The 21,606-nt window shown below is 35.3% G+C and overlaps 1 protein-coding gene across 9 annotated transcripts in view; it reads left to right on the top strand.

Annotated features, from left to right (window-relative positions):
• RNF19A (ring finger protein 19A, RBR E3 ubiquitin protein ligase) overlaps positions 1–21,606 on the top strand; it is a 116,792-nt gene that overhangs the window by 17,185 nt on the left and 78,001 nt on the right. For all 9 annotated transcript variants that reach the window (XR_008509431.1, XM_063726441.1, XM_054519235.2 and 6 more), the window contains exons 2-3: positions 4,750–5,516; positions 18,256–18,464. Coding sequence is in view for 8 of the 9 variants with exons in the window: in XM_063726441.1 (XP_063582511.1) it covers positions 4,843–5,516; positions 18,256–18,464 (883 nt within the window). In the remaining variant the exon portion in view is untranslated. The remainder of the gene's footprint in view (positions 1–4,749; positions 5,517–18,255; positions 18,465–21,606) is intronic.

The following is a 21,606-nucleotide window of genomic DNA, read 5'->3' as shown; positions in this document are numbered from 1 at the left end:
TCTATGAAATTGGTCCTGGTACCAAAAAGTTTGGGCACTGCTGCACAAGAAAGAATGAAAAGTACCAGAAAATAAATATGTAACAATTAGGTTTCATCCTCCAAAAGAAGACTTTGTAAGCTTATAGAGCAATGGAATAATTTATAAATAAATAAATAAATGTCTCAAAAATAAAAAATAAGAAATTAAAAAATTAAATCAGTGTGTATGTAGCGGGTGGGGCATGGAGGAAAGGTCATTATTCAGTAACTGGTGTTGAGGTAACTGGCTAGCCATTTAGAAAACAAATTTTGATCTCTACTTATTCGTAAACTATCAAATTACCAGTAGAAAACATGTGAAGGGATTTTAAAAATATAATCTTAGAGTGGGCAAGGCTTTCTAAGGCTGATGTGGAAGTCAAAAGTCAGAAAGATATGTGAGTTTGAGCACGTTAAAAACTTTTGAAATTTCTACATTGGAAAATTGCCATATAGTCAAATACAATTTATACGTACACACACACACACACACACACGCACACACACACACACACACACACACACCCCCCCCCCCCCCCACATGATAGCAAGGCTCTTTATTAAATAGAACTATGTCTTACACATCAGTAAGGAAAAGTGCTGCAGCAGGATATGAACATGTGCCTGGTTCACAGAAAGTGAAATGTAAATGACTTGTAGTGAGACTACTAAAAATGTCTTTCCCATCAAAGCAAATGTTCCTCGTGGATTCCCAATCTCACATGCAAATACATAGCCATTAAAATTAAATTTGTTTTCTTTATTATTTATTATCTTCTCAACATAAGCATGTGCTGAAGTTTAATAGCCTGTTATTCTTTTGTAATACAGAATACAGCATTTAAAATAGTCTTTTTTATTTGTCTTCTTTATTGACACTTTCACTTGAGTATAGAATAGCTTTAAGTTTCTGTAGTGACCAAGTTAGTGATCAGTAGAAACTCTGCTGGGAATTCTCTGTACCTATTCTGTCTTTACTTTAAAAAAAAAAAAAAAAGACTTAGTCCTCTTTCTGTTCTCTTCAACAGTGCTAGTAAATATTGTCACATGCTGTTTTTATTGCATGCTTATTTTAGAAGTACCATACATCTGGATGTCAGACATCTAAAAAACAAATTAAAATTAGAAGACATAGGTACACTGCTCTTACATTTAATATTTTGTCCATCAGCACAGAATTACTGGATTTTCTCCGTATTTTAAGCTGTTTGAGAAGTGACAGAAGAAACCTAATTTTAGCTGAATAACAAGCAAAAACTGTTATTTGACCATGTAGTAGGTTTTCCTCTTGGGAAGTAAGTGTTTTCTGTGTATACAAACTTTTTGCCCTGCCTTCTTCATTTCCAGAATACCTTTCTAATGATGTGTAAATCATTTAGGCACATAGGTGGCTATTAGATGCTGCTGAAGTGTTTATGGTTAGAAGATGTTTATTGATGGGATATTATAAATGTATAATTCTTGTGGTGTCAGGATACTTAACATGTTTTGCGAATCCTGAAGCACTTCTGAAGGTAAAAGGTTCTTGTCTTTCCACAGTTAAAAAACTGGATGTAGTAAGGCCGTATGGCTTAAGGATCACAGAGTAATAGCAACTGAAATGCATCATTCATTCATTTAATATTAAGCACTTGCTATAAGGTACACATTTTGTAAAGCACTAGGTTACCTTACATTCCATTTCAGCTAACATTTAGTACGGTGCCGGGTTTGTTAGGCAGGTTTAACACGTGTCAATTTCACATTATTCTTAGAACATCTATTTGAGGTGAGTGGTATCATCCATATTTTGTGGTCCTGATCACTGATTCAGGAATGTATCTTACCTAGGATATGATAACAAAAAATAGCTGAGCCAGGTCTTTTGACTCCCAAGTTCTCTTCTTTATACATACAATACTGGATGTTTTTTGTTTGCATATCCAGATCTACTCTCATTCAGCCTTCTCTACCCTGCTTTGTGCCCCAGGAGGTTGACCTCTAAGGACTGCCTTAGAGGCAGTTGGTTTCTGGTTGGATTTACCCAATGCGAGGCACTGGCAGGATACTGGAGAGCCAAAGGAATGAAACGTTCCTTTTCTATGTTTAGGTACACAGATATCATTGTGTTGCAAATGCCTCCGGTATTCACTACAGTAACATACTGTACAGGTTTGTAGCCTAGGAGCAATAATCTATACAGTATACCCTAGGTGTGTAATAGGCTATAACATCTAGGTTTGTGTAAGTGTGCTCTGTGATCACATGACAAAATCACCTAATGACACATTTCTCAGAATGTATCCCGATCATTAAGTGATGCATAACTATGTTTGTATAGATTGAGCTCTCTGACTGTTCCTTATCTATCCTGTGTTTGTGAAGGGAAATATAAACCGAGGGACATGAGGTGAAGTTTGTTTGAGTGAAATGTTTTTTCAAAAAACATGTTAATTATGAGGTCAGCCATAGGAGGAAAAAAACACATAGAAAAAGGCACATTAATCATGAGTTTCTGGGTCATGTATGTATCACAAAGTGAACATACCTTTGTCACCACTATGCATACTGCACATATGAAGAAAGTTTGGCTGGGCACTGTGGCTGACGTCTATAATCCCAGCACTTTGGGAGGCCAAGGCGGGCAGATCACTTGAGGTCAGGAGTTTGAGGCCAGCCTGACCAACATGATGAAACCTTGTCTCTACTAAAAATACAAAAATTAGCCAGGATGGTGGCGCATGCCTGTAATCCCAGCTGAGGCAGGAGAATTGCTTGAACCCGAAAGGTGGAGGTTGCAGTGAGCCGAGATTGCGCCACTGCACTCCAGCCTGGGCAACAGACCCAGACTCTGTCTCAAAAAAAAAAAAGGAAGTTCCCTTTGTGCCTCACCACAAAATGTAGCCACAATCCTGACTCCTAACATTGTACATTAATTAATTCTGTCTGTTTGGAACTTTATATAAATAGAATTATACCACATACTCTTTTGTATGAGAGTCCTGTCTTGTGTGTAGCGGTATTTTGTTCCTTTTCATTGCTTCATTGCTTTAGTGTGTGAATATACCACAAATTATGTATTCATTCTACAGTTGATAAAATTATGGGTTGTTTCTAATATTTTGAATATTATTACTAATGCTATTGTGAGCATTGTTAAGTATGTCTTTTAATGTATGTGTACATTCATTTTTCTTATGCACTCCTTTCTAGGAGTAAAATTGTTGGGTAATAGGGTATCTCTGTGTTCCAATTTGATAGATATTGTTAAACAGTTTTCCAAAGTAGTTATGCCATTTTACACTCCCACGAGTAGTGTAAGAGAGTTCCTATTCTTCCACATCCTTGCTAACACTTGGAAATGTCAGTCTTTTAATTTTAGCCATCCTATTAGGTGTGTTGTCTCTGAATGTGGCATTAATGTGTTTTTTCCTGATGACTGATGATGTTGAGCACTTTTCATATCCTTTTGTGAAATGCCTGTTAAGTCCCCTGCCCGTTTTTCTACTGGATTGTCTATGTTTTCTTATTGATTTGTAAGCATTCTTTACATAGTCTGGGCACTGTGCCTTTATTAGTTATATGTGGCAAAAGTCTCCTCCCATACCCTTAATACTATCTGTTGATTTTATTCTAGTCCAATTTATCAGTCTTTTATTTTATGGTTGGTATTCTTGTATGTTCTGTTTAAGAATTTTTTCATTGAAATAGTCTCTTGTCTCCTAGAAGCTTTATATTTAGATCTGTAAACCATCTGTAATTGATTTTCACACATGGGTGAGCCATCCATCCATCAAGTTTCTTTTCTTTTCTCAGGTGGATAACCAGTAGACATAGTATTTTTCTTTTTTCAAAGGCCATTTATTCTCAGTTCTCAGCAACATCACCTTTGTCATAAATCAAGTCTCATATACATATATATGACTTTTTTTTTTTTTTTTGTGAGATGGAGTCTCGCACTGTTGCTCAGGCTGGAGTGCAGCGGCACAGTCTCGGCTCACTGCAAGCTCCACCTCCTGGGTTCACGCCATTCTCCTGCCTCAGCCTCCTGAGTAGCTGGGACTACAGGGGCCTGCCACCACCCGGCTAGTTTTTTGTATTTTTAAAAGAGACAGGGTTTCACTGTGTTATCCAGGATGGTGTCAATCTCTTGACCTTGTGATCCGCCCGTCTCGGCCTCCCAAAGTGCTGGGATTACAGGCGTGAGCCACCACGCCTGGCCTATATGGGACTTTTTCTTGACTACTTTCTGTTCCACTTGTCTTTGTATTCATCCTTGTGGCATAGCACACTATGTTAATTACTGTAACTTTATAATAAGTCATTATATCTGGCAGTGTTAGAGCCCTTTCCCCACTTTGTTCTGCAAGATTGTGTAAGCTATTCTTAGCCCTTTGTATTTGCATGTATACTTGATGGTCAGTTATAAACAACAACAAAAAGACCTGCTAAAGGCAGTGAGAAATCATTGAAGTCAGAGTGATAATGACCAGAAGTTTTTTCTAAGATTTTAATAATAATTAGGCCAGCTCAAATCTAGAATCTTTTATTAAGATTAAAGAATGCCCTTGTTGTTATTTCATCATTAGTCTTGTAGTTTCTTATAGACTATTTAATAAATTGGCCTTATTAAAAAAAAACTACTACTAATGGTTAAGAAACATACTTGTTTGAAATTTCATATTTATAAAAATATACAAACTAAGAATACAATTAAATGATCTTGATTTTTTTATTTTTTATTTTTCAGAACATCCATGATAGCAGTCTTCTGTAAATCGAACTTTTCAAGAATTCTCTGAAGGAACCAAGTAGGATATTCTTACATCATGACTTAATGTGAATGCAAGAACAAGAAATAGGTTTTATCTCTAAATATAATGAAGGGCTGTGTGTAAACACTGACCCTGTCTCAGTTGTAACAGGCATTTTAGACATGAGTTTACATCGGCAAATGGGTTCAGATCGAGATCTTCAGTCCTCTGCTTCATCTGTGAGCTTGCCTTCAGTCAAAAAGGCACCCAAAAAAAGAAGAATTTCAATAGGCTCCCTGTTTCGGAGGAAAAAAGATAACAAACGTAAATCAAGGGAGCTAAATGGCGGGGTGGATGGAATTGCAAGTATTGAAAGTATACATTCTGAAATGTGTACTGATAAGAACTCCATTTTCTCTACAAATACCTCTTCTGACAATGGATTAACTTCCATCAGCAAACAAATTGGAGACTTCATAGAGTGCCCTTTGTGCCTTTTGCGGCATTCTAAAGACAGATTTCCTGATATAATGACTTGTCATCACAGATCTTGTGTGGATTGCTTACGACAATATTTAAGGATAGAAATCTCTGAAAGCAGAGTTAATATTAGTTGCCCAGAATGTACTGAACGGTTTAATCCCCATGATATTCGCTTGATATTAAGTGATGATGTCTTGATGGAAAAATACGAAGAATTTATGCTTAGACGGTGGCTTGTTGCAGATCCTGATTGTAGGTGGTGTCCAGCTCCAGACTGTGGGTAAGAAGATATTGTTTGATTTTTCTTGAGTTAATTTTTTTCTCTGTGGGTAAAATAATTTGCTATTACTCAAAAGAAAAATTTTTACATGCTGGAGAATTCATTCAACAGACATGTTGAGTGCACACCATATGTCAGGCACTATGCTAGGTGTTAAAGGCAGTGATCCTATCTTACTCATTTCTATGTTGTCTCTGCATTACATACTCACTGAGCACTTTTAGAAGAAAAGGGTAAGGTGGTAGAGTACAGGATCTAGTTGTATACAAAATTGGTTTTCTCATCCATTTGGAGATTTTTATTTTGGAATAACAGATGAAATGATCAGGGTTGTTTGTGATGAGGGGGTTATTTGTGGTCATAAATTCAAATGACCTTCTTCTTTATTTTTTTTCTCTTTATTGACATGTTTCTCATGTGAGATAAATGGCCCTTTTGAAAGGTACCTACCTTAGCATGTGCCACAGTATGATGTGTTCATGTTGATATACATAAGCATTTGCTAGTCTCAAGTTCTAGGGTTATGTAATATTGGATTTGCCTCAAGTTTTTGAATTACACATACCATATTCTCAACATTTAAAATAATTTTGCTTATATATTTGATTATTATGTTGGTGAGCAGCTCCGGTTTATAGAGTATTTATTGTGTACAGTTGTCAGAATTAGGGAAACAGTAGTCATATACTATTCAAGAATAGTAAAAGCCACAAACAATTAATGTGATACATAGCATACTATTAGTAAACCAGAGATTATAAGTAAGGTTTGGGGAAACCCAGAACTTCCAAGATTATCTGGGTATAATCTCAGAGGCAAGACTAGGATGTGAGTTTCATTTATCAAATTACAATTTCAAGACTGATGACCTGAATCAAATCCACTATTTAAAAGTTTCTTGAGTAGTGAATTTTCAGATGGCATCTAACCTACATTCCATAATTTTAAATGAGAAAAGTAGTGTTTCCTGCCTGTGCAAATCCCAGTTTTCCCAGGTATCACTAGCACTTTATCATCCACCAAGGATTTCTATGTAATATACAACATTTAAAAATTACCTAATTAATATTTTATGAATTAATTAGTTGTATGTAGGATTCAGATATTATTCATTATTAAATTTGAATTATGCTGTCCTATACTGCAGGGAACTTGTACTATAATATAGATAACAACAAAATATGTTATGTATGGTGTCTAAACTGGGCCAAGGTTAGCTGTGTTTCCAGGTGTAATGGCAGAAGCAAACGCTGGGACGTATGCAGGGCTAAATTTTCAAGAAAAAGGTGGGAAGAAAATAGGAATAATGAACAGTAGCTTTAAATAACTTGAGCAGAAGACAGTATTCTGACAGAAAAACAGCTTAGATACGATTGAATCGCCCTTGATCCCATGGACCAACCCTTGCATAACGTCTCCACTGGTGCACATGTGGAAGTTATACTCTTGAAATTAGAGTAGATTTCAAGTAGGATAGCAAATTTTAGTTTAAAAAAAACTTTTTGTGAGTCATTATAACAAATACTCCCATAGCAAGAGTTCAGATGCTGAGGAATATGTCTATGTTATGTTTCATCTACAGAAAGAGTATGGTTTTTCTGTCTATCCTTCATAGAACCCCAGGGTGCAAGAGGTGCTTCATACATTCCTCTAAATTTTTAGTAGCTTAAAAAAAAAATCTACACCTGGGCATGGTGGCTCATTCCTGTAATCCCAGCACTTTGGGAGGCCAAGATGGGAAGGTAACTTGAACCCAGGAGGTCGAGGCTGCAGTGAGCCGTGATTGCGCCACTATACCCCAGCCTGGGCAATAGAGCAAAGCCCTGTCTTAAAAAAAAAAAAAAATTCTGACAATGATAAAGGAAAAGGAGACTTAAGTTGTCACAGCCTTTGGCCAGGAGATATTAAGACAATAAATCCAGGGGCACAAACCTTCTGGTCACTTAATTGCTGTATATTATCTTGTACTAGGTTGATTGGTAATGTCATCATAATATATAGTTAATACTAGCAACCTAATTGAACACAATAGATAGGGCTAAAGCAAATTATAATTTGTATAAGAACTTGATTTTAGGGGAAGCATGCCAAACCAACTGGAAAAGAATTGATTATTCAACATATAGAATTATGAAAATTAGTTATTTGAGGGGGAAAACATTAGATTGTCACCACATATATTAAAATCAAAACAGATTACAGAGGTGTAGGTTATATAAATAAAAGGAAAAAATTAAAAGAAAATGTAGGTGAATGATTAGCTAACCTACTGCCACATTGTGTATTAAAATTGAACACACATTTATTCTACAACTGAGAATTTCAACTCCTAGGTAAGTACTGTAGAGAAAATCTTTACTTGTGTACCAGGAGATTTGTATAGGGATGTTCCACAATAACAACAACAAAAAAACGTTCATTAACAGTAGAATAGATAAATATATTTAGTTTATTGGTTACCTCGAGAGTAGGAAGAGGGGATGTGAACTTCAGGGGGTAACCAAGTTACTTCTAAAGCCACTGATAAATAAAGGTTCTGACTTCCAGTTCATGCTTAGTATACTGATATAATTTTTAATAGCACTACATTTCTTTCTCAAGTGTTCCAATTTAGATTGTGAGTTAATGATCATCCTACTGATAATGTTCTTAACTTCTGTGGTAGATACAGGAGTATTTATTTTACTATTCTTTATAAACCCTTTTTATATGTGATATTTCTTAATAAAAATACTTTTTTTCAGAAACTCATACTTGGGGATATTTTGGCACATTTTCTTCTCATTGAGACTTCATTGTTAAAAAGTAAAATGGCTCAGTATTAATATTTTAGAGATGATAATTCAAATGTTAACTCAAATATAAAATATCATAAAATAATACAAACACTTGCTTTACTAGACTCTGTTACTATGAAAACAACCACATGATTATTATATAAATTTAACAAATAATTGTCCGTGATTAATTTGGCCATACATTAATTTTTGGTGTTATTGGTTGTCATAGTCTTACCCACAAAGGACAGAGGAAAAAAAGTCACAGAGATTACTTTTGTGTATTTTCTTTTATATTTGACTTACACTGCTCTGTTAGTTGTTATGGTCGTATTTCACGTACTTGATGACATAGGTTTTATGATTGTGTTTTGAAGAAAATGTCACCCAATAATATAAAATTTGTATGTATACTTCATAGGATACTACACAAGCCCTCATTAAAAGTTAGCTTTACTTATTATGAGCTGTAAATACCTGATTTTGAGTCCCTATCCTATCTTGTTGTTATAAGGATTAAGTGAGATCTTTAATGCTATTACTAGCAACATTCTTAGCACACAGTAAGCTTGTCATTGCTCTTACTTATTATTCTTCATCTCTGTTTCCAAAGTTTTGCTTTTTTTTTAAAATCATTCAAATATTTAATGCACCTATATACCAGGAACTGGAGGTTTATTAATGAACACAAGACAAAAATCCCTGACCTATTAAAGCTTACTGAAGCCTTTGAAACACACAGAGGACCCCCCTTTTTAAAAATTAAAACCCCATTTTTTATTTAAATCTGGCATAAGAAGTATTGGTAAATTTCTGAATATTTGATTTTTATAAAAATGTTTAGCCATGGTGCCAGGACCACAGGCATATATGTAGTATTTAACCCTTTTATTATATAAGACACTTGAAAGGTTCTTTTCTAGAAATGCCAGGTGTGAAATTATGAGTTTTTTCTTTTCTATTTGTTATTTATAGATATGGCCATTTTCTGTATCTGACATTAATTTTATTTAAACATATAGTTTAACACACCTTGAGAAATACTGTCCCTACCACAGAGTAGAAAAGAGTTCTCCCTGACCTGGTTTCCATTTAAGATCTCTTGGGGTTTCTGACCTAATATTCTTTCCACTCTTTTGAGGGCTAGGACTGATCACACTTGTTTAAAGGACGGTATTTCTAAAAATCCCACTTGAGGAGGGGCCCAGGGGACCAAATTTGAGTGCTGTGATTTAACCAGAGTAAGTCTAGCTAGACAGCTTCTAGAACATGCCAGTCCTCACAGGTTCAGAGAAAAATCCAGCCATAGTTAGGGAGAAAAATTGGGGGAGGGATCCCAGTGTGCAAGGAGAAGCATAGAAGCTGCTTTGAATAAAAATATCTGATTACCTTCTGCCTTGGAGTCCTAGTTTGTACATTGTTTAGGCAGATGAGCAAAAAGTTGTTGTTTTAGTTTCTATCACCTGTTTCAGTTGGCTAAGGCCACCCTGCTACCAGCACACATTATCCCTGTCATCCCATGTGAGTTCTTCTGACCTTGTTGGGGAGCTTTGAATATACAAGAACATTTATTATACTGGGACGTAATTAATGATTTATTGTCTATGAGCCTCCCAAGGATCCTCCAGAAAAGTTCCTTTTTGTTTTTGGAACCACAGGCTAACCTCATGCTCAATAAAAAATTGTTCAATGAACCAGCCTGACTGTATGCTACTAACATAACTCATATACATTTGGGTAATGTGATCAAGTATAATTGGCTTTGTTTGTAAGCTTCAATCTGGTTTGCTATGACATTTAAATGGCTTTCAATGATAACTCTGGTAGAGAATATTGTTCTTAATGGATTAAAAAAAAATAGGGCCATAGACTTAGGGACTAAATAACATGTATTTTTAGAATTCTAATTAATGTCTGTGTAACTCATTCTCATCCTACAAAGATGTGTTTTAGCTATACCTTGACTATCTTTTGACATGCTGGAAATGCTGTTGTAGACTGGCCTTTTACAAATTATGCAGAGATCACAGATCCTACTTTGATTTTATCCAGAGAAAACAAGTACATGGGACTTAGAAAACAGATTTAGGGTATAAAGAGCCATAATGAATAAACTGCATTTCAGGGGACGTTGTAATTCATGACTAGTGATAAATTGTATGTGTTAGAACACACATACATAAACATATTATAAGAGTTAATAGCTTGAACTAAGAGTGCTATTTTTAATTTATTCTTCCTAACCATAAAATTAACCCAGGTATATTTTAACACTAAGTAATTAAATATACTATGTGGGTAGTTCTTTGAAGTTTAAAAATCACATTTTCTATGTCTTCTAACAGTGTAATAAACTTTAAGCATTTCAGATTTTGAATTTTTTGACTAGGGATGCTCAATCTGTATATTACTCCTATACCAAACATTGTTAGTTGATACTAAGATTTTTGGTGGTGTTTTAATGAGTCAATAAAAATAACATTCTTCCCCTCCACCCTCATTCAAAACCATGTTAATATATGACAAAGAAGACATGTCAGCTTTCTCTAATTAGTTGACTAAAGAATGTGACTTTGGATATGCAGCCAAAATGGCTGGCTAACACTTCATCCCTAAATTGGACAGACTTCCCCAACTATTCTCAGGCATGTAGCCCTGAGAACAACTGAAGGCCTCTCCTGCAGCATGTAGTGGAAAAAAGAACAGAATGTATCCTGTCTGCAGGATGCAAATCCTACAAAAGGGAACCAGGAGATGAACCTCCCTTTGTCTAGACCTTCTCTCAAGTGTATTAAGTAAGTCATTCCTTTTTCGCTGGAATAATCAAAACGTTAAAGTAGAAACATGAGCCTCTTGATTCTGATACAAAACTTGACTGTTCCCTTAACTGGATCAAATAATTTTGGTATTTTTGATTATATTTTCTTTCTGTTCTTACCTTTAAAGAACAAAGAAAGTTATTTAAAGGTATGTTAAAAGCTTTATGCTTTAAAAAATTATTTTGGACTTAAAGATACTTTTTCTTCATTCTCTTTTCATCGACAGAAGTGACATGAAAGACAGTGTCATTTTTTAATCAGAATATTTATTGAGACTGTCATGTCTTTCTTAGGATTACATTTCATGTTAGGTATGTTTTTTTTCTTCTTACTTGTTCCTCACAAGGAATTTGCTCCAGGTAGAATATATCACCCTAGCTGGTATCCCTACTTGCTTGATGTTATCAATAGTATAATTTGTAAAACATTAGTACTATGAAATTCTCCCAGGAGATATTATAAATGACTTAATTTAAATAAATTAAGAAAATACTGCATACTATGTACTGAACATTGGTATGTTAAAAATTGTTTTAGCAAATCCTATAATAGAAAACAAAAACCACTTTAATTTTACTTGGCATTTTCCTAACTTGACCACTGAGTTCTTAGTGTGGATCACCTGTCAACAATGCAGTGAACAGAAGATACTTCTGGAGAGACTGCTGTTTCAGCCCCTTCCTGTCTTCCCCACTTTCTTGCTGTCCATCCACTCCTAGGTTAAGCATTTCAAGTACAGTAGCTAGAGACCTTCAGCTGAAGGATAGAGAAGGAAAGTAAGGCTTGAATTAAATAATGGACCATGGAAGGAAATGGAGCTAACCACTAAACTAAGGTTTGGGGGCTGTTTGAGCCAGAGATGTTCAGTTATTTCCATGACCTTCTATTGAGCCTGTTCTTTTTCCAAATAATGCTTATTATACCAGAGCAGAGAGACTCCTGGAATTTTCTATAAAGCAAGTTTCTTGTATTTAATTTACTTTTACCATTTGCTTCCATTATAATTTGAGAGTTATTTTTCAATGGAAAATAAATATGGCTCCCACAAAAGGAATGTCATCTTCAAGAGGCCTGACAATCTGTTTTCAAAATGTGTGAATGCCAGGTACCTTTAATTCCTTGATATATTACAGAACGTGCCTAATACTGTTATGGTTAGGATTGAATACATATGAATGTGAAACACCTACATAGGAAGCACTCAATAAGTGTTAGTGTGAGAAAAAACTACTAGACAAACTGCTCTAATTTTCGTTGTCAGATTATACATTTATGAAAACATTTGGTCAGTATTATTAAAGTAATCCTGTTTTTCTTCGGAATTTGTATAAATTCAGTAAGACTTGAATGTTTAGTTCTAGGGGTAGGACATCTTACCTTTTCCATTTAAAAAATACTGAGAAGTAGCATAAAATGTTGGTACTTTAACATTTGAGTAAATATAACATGCTGTGAACTAAACTCTCCTTTTCTTTCTACCCCCGTAACCCTACCTCTCCTCTGTCCTCCTCTCTTCTCTCCTCATCTCTCTTCACAGACACACAAACACTACGTTATGTATGATCTTATTTTAATCTCACAAGTCTTTTTATTATTTGCTAGTTTTGGGGATATATTTTGACCAAATGCCAGGTGGCCAAAGTCAGGTATCTCCATCATAGTATGATGAACTTCTGGGATACAAGAATAAATGGAAATTTTTAGTTAATTTTTAAAAACTAGCAATCAAGGGCCAGGCACTGAATGGAGATTTATTCAAATCCAGCCCTGCCCCTTAATGACTGGCCAATTCACTTTATTTCTTTTAACTTCAGCTTCATTATCAAAGTGCAGGAATTATGATTATAAGTAATCATAGGGAGTATAGAGATAACAGTGCTTTAAGACAGCTATCTTAAGAGATTGGAGTTATGAAAAATTCAAAAATGAAATCAGAAATGAAGCCAGGAGTGGTGGTTCACACCTGTAATCCCAGCACTTTGGGAGGCCAAGGTGGGCAGATGAGGCCAGGAGTTCAAGACCAGCCTGACCAACATGGCAAAACCCCATCCCTACTAAAAATACAAAAAATTGAGGCTGGGTGTGGTGGCTCACACTTGTAATTCCAGCACTTTGGGAGGCTGAGGTGGCCGGATCACTTGAGGTCAGGAGTTCGAGACCAGCCTAGCCAACATAGCAAAACCGCGTGTCTACTAAAGATACAAAAAAAATTAGCCAAGCATGGTGATGTGCACCTGTAATCCCAGCTACTTGGGAGCTTGAACCCGGGAGGTGGACGTTGCAGTGAGCCAAGATTGTGACACTGCACTCCAGCCTGGGCAACAGAGCAAGACTCCATCTCAAAAGTAAATAAAAAAATAAGATAAAAGTACAAAAATTGGCCAGGTCTGGTGGCTCACGCTTGTAATCCCAGTTACTTGGGAGGCTGAGGCATGAGAATCACTTGAACCTGGGAGGTGGAGGTTGCAGCACGCTGAGATTGTGCCACTGTACTCCAGCCTGGGTGACGGAGTAAGACTCTGCTTAAAAAAACAAAAAAAAAAAACCTGGCAATCAAATATTAAATGTTTGACATGATAATGCAGGATTGGTAATTTCTCCTATACTGCCAGCTATTAGTTTGCTCCTGATAAATATATGTGTGTGTATATATGTATATTTTATACTGTGTATTTTAAAAATTCTAAATATTCACTTTAATATCATCACTATTGATATAATTCTAATAAAATTCTAAATAGATAATCTAATAATTCTATTATTAAAATTATATTATAATTATAAATATTTTATAATTATATATTATAAAAATGTTATAAATATATTTTAAAATATATTTTAAAATATAAAATATAATATAAAAATATAAAAGTATAAATATAATATTTTATAATTATAATTATATATAATTTATATATAATATATAAATTATATATAAAAATATATAAATATAATTTATAATTATAATAATTATAAAATTATATATTACAATAATATGATATATTATTAAAATTGTTATAAAAAATTCTAAATAGATATTCTAATAATAAAATTCTAAATAGATATTCACTTTAATATCATCACTATTGATATAATTCAGGAGAAAGTTTTATAGTAATATATCTTATAGGAGGAACACTGTATTTGGTATAAAGTTTGGATAAATCTCAAAAATCTTGTTCTCTATAAGCAGCCATTTTCATGAGTTTAAGTCTCTAGACTCAGAACTTGTAAGGAATTATCATCTGAAAGCAATTTATGAAGCTGTTTTGAAATTTAATTATTGAGAAGATCTGAACAGAGTTAGAAATACAAGGAAAAATTTGAGAAGAAAATATGCTTTAGGTCCACAGTTTTCTCTGTTTTCTTGCCAAACCCCTTCATGTTTTTATGGAAATTGTACCAGATTTTGGAACTTGTCATGAAATTTTTAAACGGTGAGGTTGATGTTCTGCTTTTAATTCTTCTTGTCAAGAAGAAGTACTTTTTTTTAAACTTAATTCATTAATTTTTTTTTACTTAAATCATTAATTAAAAATTAGATCAGTTCTTAAAAGTTTGTGTAGTGCTATGAATACTAGTATATTGAGCAGCCTTCTACAAAAGTTAGAATTGTATGTAACCTAATTTCTATTAATCTGCCTTGTATATTTTTATAAATCTTTATTTGCTTAGAAACGATATATTCTTCTTAAATTTATATAGATAAAGCACTCTCAGTGTTCATATTAGCTGTAAATTGTTTTCCTATTTAATTATTTGAAAGTTAAGCATGTACCTAAATTTGGCTTTTACGGTCATCACAAAGATTATAACATTTTACTCTTGCAACATACTGGACATTTATACTTAAGTTACTCAGTTATCCAGTAAAATGTTACCATATAAAAGATGTCTGTTGTTATGTCTAAAATGCCAACCAATATTTATTTTAAGGTGAGTATTCAAATATTAATATTCAATCCTAATAACACATTATTTATATTATTTATGTAGAAATGATAGTCACTTGTATGATCACATGGTCATTAGTCAAGCACAAGTGCAGGGCTATGAGAAATGTCATCAAAGCAGCCATTTGCTTATTTGGCATCCTAAAGGCCAAGGCCAAGGCCAAAGCCAAAGATTATTTTGGCTGAATACTGAGGCTAAGCCATACTAAAGTGAATGCCTGTTTTATGTATGAGAAAACTTAGTTGTTGGGAGATAATGTAATTTACTTAAAATTACACAAGTATTAAGTGGTAGAAGTAGAATTTGAACTGGCCACGCTAAAACTTCTTTGCTGCCTTTGTATATTGTAACCGACTTCAGAAAACAGTTTTGGCATTGTCTCCTGCATACACAGATTTCCCCATTCTGCCCGTCCTCTTTCCTTCTTCCTTCCTTCAATAAAAGGTAGGTAGAGAAAAAGTTTGAAAGAGAATGCCATTTCCTTTTCACTGACATTATTGTTTTAAAACAAAGACTACACTTTAGCTTATAGATACTTTAGATTAAAACTTTGATTTAAAAAAAATAGGGTCTTTTTTCTTTATCTGGGACTGCAATGAATAAGCTGTCTTGGAAATTTTAAAGCTCAGGGAAATGAAGCTTTGTTAAATTACCCATTGCTGATTATAAATTGCCTTTAATTCAATCCTGTTTGAACATATCTATGATAGAGAACGGTAATTAGATAATTGGTCTATCAGAAATAAGATGGAATTTAAGATGTATTTAAAGAGTACGTGGTACTTGGGAGGCTGAGGCGGGCAGATCACAAGGTCAGGAAATCGAGACCATCCTGGCTAACACGGTGAAATCCTGTCTCTACTAAAAATGCAAAAAAATTAGCTGAGCATGGTGGTGGGCGCTTGTAGTCCCAGCTACTCGGGAGGCTGAGGCAGGAGAATAGCTTGAACCCAGGAGGTGGAGATTGCAGTGAGCCGAGATCACGCCACTGCACTCTAACCTGGGCAACAAAGCGAGACTCTGTCTCAAAAAAAAAAGAGTGTGGTACTAAGGGACCAACAAGTCCAAAAATGGAGGGAACTCCCTGACTCTTAAAATCCTGCACAGTTTTATAGAGTATCTTGAAACTTAATTGCAATCTCAGTTACAATTATTACTTAAATTTTATTGACAGCTCTGAAAACTCCCCTAAATTTCCAGGCAAAAGGAAATGTTTAGTATTTACAAAAGACATGCGTTGATAAAACTTGATTGTTGCTGCTTTCAAAGGGAACTAGAAACTTCTAGAAATTTTTAAATTGAAAGTTTTATAGAGGTAATGGTAGATTCACATGCAGTTGTAAGAAGTAATTCAGAGATCCTATGTACCCTTCTCACTGTTTGTCTCAGTGGTGCCATTTTGCACAAGTTATAGAACAATATCAGAACCAGGATATTGGCATAGATACAATCTACCAATCTCACTCAAATTTCCTGATTTACTTCTAGTTGTTTCTGCACAGTGTATTTAGTTATATGTATTTTATCACGTTTAAGTTTGTGTACCCACCACCACAGTCAAGATACCGAACAGTTCCATCACAACAAAGATCCCTCATTTTACTCCTTTTTTTTTTTTTTTGGTACAGTGGTGCAATCTTGGCTCACTGCAGCCTCTATCTGCCTCCCAAGTTCAAGCAATTCTGCCTCAGCCACCCAAGTAGCTGGGATTACAGGTGTGTGCCACCACTCCCGGCTAATTTTTTAAATATTTTTTGTAGAGATGGGGTTTTGCCATGTTGACCAGGCTGGTCTTGAACTCCTGACCTCAAGTGATCTGCCCACCTCGGCCCCACAAAGTGCTGGGATTACAGGTGTGAGCCACCACGCCTGGCCTATGTTGCTCTCATAATCACATGTACTTCCCCCCACTCTTTCCCCTCCCCAGTCCCCATTCCTAATCCTTGGCAACCACTAATCTATTTGACATTTCAAAAATATTATATAAATGGAATCATACAGTATGTAACATTTTGAGATTGACTTTCTTCTTGGTGTAATTCTCTGAAGAGTCACCTAAGGTGTGTTACTTGTATCAGTACTTTCTTTATTGATGGTAGTGTATATGCACTATAGCTTATTTAACCATTTACCTTTCGAAGGTCGTCTGGGCTCATTCCAGTTTTGGTTATTATGAATAAGGCTGCTTTGAACATTAGTGTACAAGTTTTCGAGTGAGCACAAATATTCATTTGTTTGGGATAAATGTCAAAGAATGCCTAGAAGTTAAGTCATAAGTTTTTAAAGTGTCAGAAATATTAACTTGGAGAAAGGTATTTGTGCTAGTCATGAATCTACAGTTCTCAGTCTTTAATCTGAAGAAAAAAAAAAAAAACAGTTTTTTTTTTATTTTTTGGCAGGAGATTGGCACCAAAGACCACTTTTGCCATGCATCTTAGGAAGAAAAATGTGTGACTTCTGCATACATACAAGATTATCACAAAATTTATAAATTGGCACAGTATGCCGTTACCTGACAGTTAAAACTTACCTATAGTCATTACATTTTTAAACAGGCAATCTTTTTTTCTTTTAACTTTTTCCACTTTAACAAGTAATTGTAGAAAATCAGAAATGTATAAACATATAAACAAGAAAATTAAAAACCAATACCAAGAAAACCATTATTAAGATTTTTGGTGTTTTTCCTTCTAGTCTTTTTTTGTGTGCATACAATACTGTACTAATTTAATATGGTTTTTTATAAAATTGGGATTAGGCTAAATGCAGTTTGATATCCTACTTAAAAGTTAAAAGTTGAGGGAGAGGGGCAAGAGTTGAAAAACTGTCAGGTACTGTGTTCACTATTTGGGCGACAGAATCATTAGAAGCCCAAACCTCAGCATCATGCAATAGACCTATGTAACAAACTTGCACATGTACCCCCTGAATCTAAAAAAAACCCCTGAATCTAAAAAAAAACCCTGAAAGTTAAAAATTGAACTTTTAAAATATTTTACGCCATTTATGTATCTTCATTCGTAAACTTCATTTTCCCCCATTTTTATATTGGTGAGATTGTGCTTATGACTGTTTGCTAATGTATAAATAGAAAATGTTTTTCAGGAATAATCTTTAGTTGGATACTTTTTGAAATGAGTATCTCTTGTTTTATGTCACATTTTAAATCATTTTTCTTGTTCTTTCAAGATATGCTGTGATAGCATTTGGATGTGCCAGCTGTCCAAAATTAACTTGTGGGCGAGAGGGCTGTGGAACAGAGTTTTGCTACCACTGTAAACAGATTTGGCACCCCAACCAGACCTGTGATGCTGCTCGACAAGAGAGAGCCCAGAGCTTACGTTTGAGAACTATACGTTCTTCATCCATTAGTTATAGTCAAGAGTCTGGAGCAGCAGGTATTTATGTCTAATTTTTTTCTAATAAAATATTTGACACAAAACACTAGTTATTTTAACTTTTTAAAGTTAAGTATTCCTGTTTTCCTTTCACTTGCCCAAAGTGTTTTTAAGTGCATTTCTATCCCAGAAGCACTCATTCTTTCCTACGGAAGGAAGTGGTTCTGAAATTAGAAAGATTATATTGTCCAAGAAAAAAGGAAAAAAGGAAGTGTTGTGATAATTTATATAACTGATAGCTAAAGATGGTCTGAAACTGTTGATTATAAAGGTATCTGTCCAGGTGTGGTAGCTCACGTCTGTAATCCCAGCACTTTGGGAGGCTGAGGCGGGCCGACCACTTAAGGTCAGGAGTTCGAGAATGGCCTGGGCTACATGGTGAAACCCCGTCTCTACTAAAAATAATTTATATTCCTGCCAGCAGTGTATTGAGATAATCGTGTACTTCATGCTACTAGAAAAAAAGTCACATGAAATTTTAACACAGAATGTTCGACATTTAATACTTTTGTAACATAAATTTTTTTTATACTTGTTTGCTGATTGATTTGCTTCTCTTTCCTAAAGATTTGTGGAACTCAGTAGTATTAATATTAATTTGTAGGTATGGGTCCAGAAGCAATTCAGAGAGGACCTGAATATACCTAAACTGTTCCCTGAAGAGTCAGCAGTAGCCATTGGGTAGTTCACTTGGAAATGATATTCCTCTCCTCCAAGTTGGGGGTGTGTATTTATTGGTCACAGAACACACAGTCATACAGAGCAAGAGAGAATGACTCTGGAATCAGACTGCCTGAATTCAAATCCCACATTCTCTACTTACTCCGTGAGCAATGCTGAGCAAGTTACTTGTCTCATCTTTAAAATAAAGATACTGGCCAGTCACGGTGGCTCATGCCTGTAATCCCAGCACTCTGGGAGTCTGAGGCAGGCGGATCACTTGAGATCAGGAGTTCAAGACCAGCCTGGGCAACATGGTGAAACCCCGTCTCCACTAAAAAAATACAAAAATTCGCTGGGCATGGTGGCGGGCGCCTGTAATCCCCAGCTACTCGGGAGGTGAAGCAGGAGAATCACTTGAACCCAGGAGGCAGAGGTTGCAGTGAGCCGAGATGGTGCCACTGCCCTCCAGCCTGGATGACAAGAGTGAAACTCCGTCTCAAAAAATAATAATGATAATAATAGTAATAATAATAATAAAATAAAGATACTAATAATGCTTATATCCATATAGTTGAAATATTTCCTGGCTCATAGTAAGTGCTTTGGCTATATGAGGTAGGGGACCTTAGAGAAACCACAGTCACTTTATAGAGATTTAAGTATGTCTGGGCTATCATTAAATTAAAAAATGACAGAAATGGCTTTTATTATTTTTTAAAATAAACATCATGATTTAGTTATCCAAATGAATATTGGTCTTCCTCAACGTAGTCACCATGGGAGTTTTTGTGTTTATTTCAGCAGTGCTTCCCTGGAATGCCTCATTGGCATAACCTTTAGGATATGTCAGTTTAATATCAGTTTGATTTCTGAGTATGACTAAAAGTTCCTTTAGACCTAAGTCTAGCAGCTAGAGTATCATACCAGGTTGGATTATTGGTTTGGTATAGATGCAAAGTAAGATGTGACTGTATGATCATGAGTGATTTTTCTTTTATATAAAGGAGCTTTGAGGGTAATTATGAAAGAAAACCTTACCAAATTCTTTGAGCCAAACAATAACATTGTTGGAATAAATATCCTCAAGGTGATTGTTTTAAAAAAAACTTCATTTGGAATTTGTTCCATGTTTAAAAATCTTGGCTGGGCACAATGGCTCACACCTGTAATCCCAACACTTTGGGAGGCCAAGGCAGGAGGATCGCTTGAGCCCAGGAGTTCGAGACCAGCTTAAGCAATGTGGCGAGACTCCTTCTCTACAAAAAATTTAAAAAATTAGCCGGGCGTGGTGATGGGCATCTCTGGTCCCAGCAAGCCAGGAGGCTGAGGTGGGAGGATTGTTTGAGCCTAGGAAGTCAAAGCTGCAATGAAATATGACTGTGCCACTGCATTCCAGCCTGGGTGACAGAGTGAGACCCTGTTTCCAAAAACAAGAGGAAGAATTAGAAGTGCAGTGAGGGCCGGGCGCAGTGGCTCATGCCTATAATCCCAGCACTTTGGGAGGCCGAAGCGGGCAGATTGCTTGAGCTCAGAAGTTCTAAAACTTCAACAGCCTGGGCAACATGGTGAAATCCCGTCTCTACTAAAAATACAAAAATTAGCCAGGCGTGGTGGTGTGCGCCTCTAGTGGTGTGTGCCAGCTACTTGGGAGGTTGAAGTGGAGGATTGCTTGACCCCAGGAGGTGGAGGTTGCAGTGAGCTGACATCATTCTACTGCATGCTAGCCTGAGCGACAGAACAAGACCCTATTTAAAAAAAAAAAAAAAAAATGTAGTGAACTTGGCTTCTCACAGACTTGTAGAAAGTTAAAAAGGAAGCTACCATCTAAATGGTTTTATTATTATTCCACATATTTTGGTATTGTTTTCTGTATCATGATAGTCTGAAAAACTAGTTTTACTTTTAATATTAATTGGTATAATAATTAGTTGTTTTTTTCCCCAGTCACTGAAGATAAATGTGTGCTTAGTTGCATAAAGTACATTAATATTTGTGTTTATAAAATAATATTTATAGTATAATGTTTATATTTGTCTTTAAATTGTGACAGCACTGCATCCACTTGAGGCTCTTTCTTATAGCTACTAGGAGGTTTCTGCACTTGGAGTTAAATTTTAAATGAACCACATATTTTTCATTTTTGTTACTGTAGTTTTCCCATTTTATAAAAATAAAATATTTAATTGGCTCCCCACTCCTGCCTCTGTCCCCTTACCGCTACCACCCTAAGAGATTATCATTGTTAACATTTGAGGACATGGTGTTTTGTAACCTGTTGTTTTTTCTTAATATGACAATGGCCCATATTTTAGCACTAAACAAAAAGATACAGAAGGTGAAAGCTTAGCCAAACACTCTAAATAGAAATGGGGAGCTTTTTCATATCGGGGAACTGTGGCTTAATTGATTCTTGGGGAATGGGGGATCAACTAACCATAAACAATTTCACTTAGGATTTTTGCATTATGAGGGTATTTGG

This window comes from Pongo abelii, chromosome 7 (assembly GCF_028885655.2).
Source record: "Pongo abelii isolate AG06213 chromosome 7, NHGRI_mPonAbe1-v2.0_pri, whole genome shotgun sequence".
Classification (NCBI taxonomy): domain Eukaryota; kingdom Metazoa; phylum Chordata; class Mammalia; order Primates; family Hominidae; genus Pongo; species Pongo abelii.
Note: the sequence above shows the minus strand (reverse complement) of the source record. Positions and strands in the feature narration are given on the sequence as shown.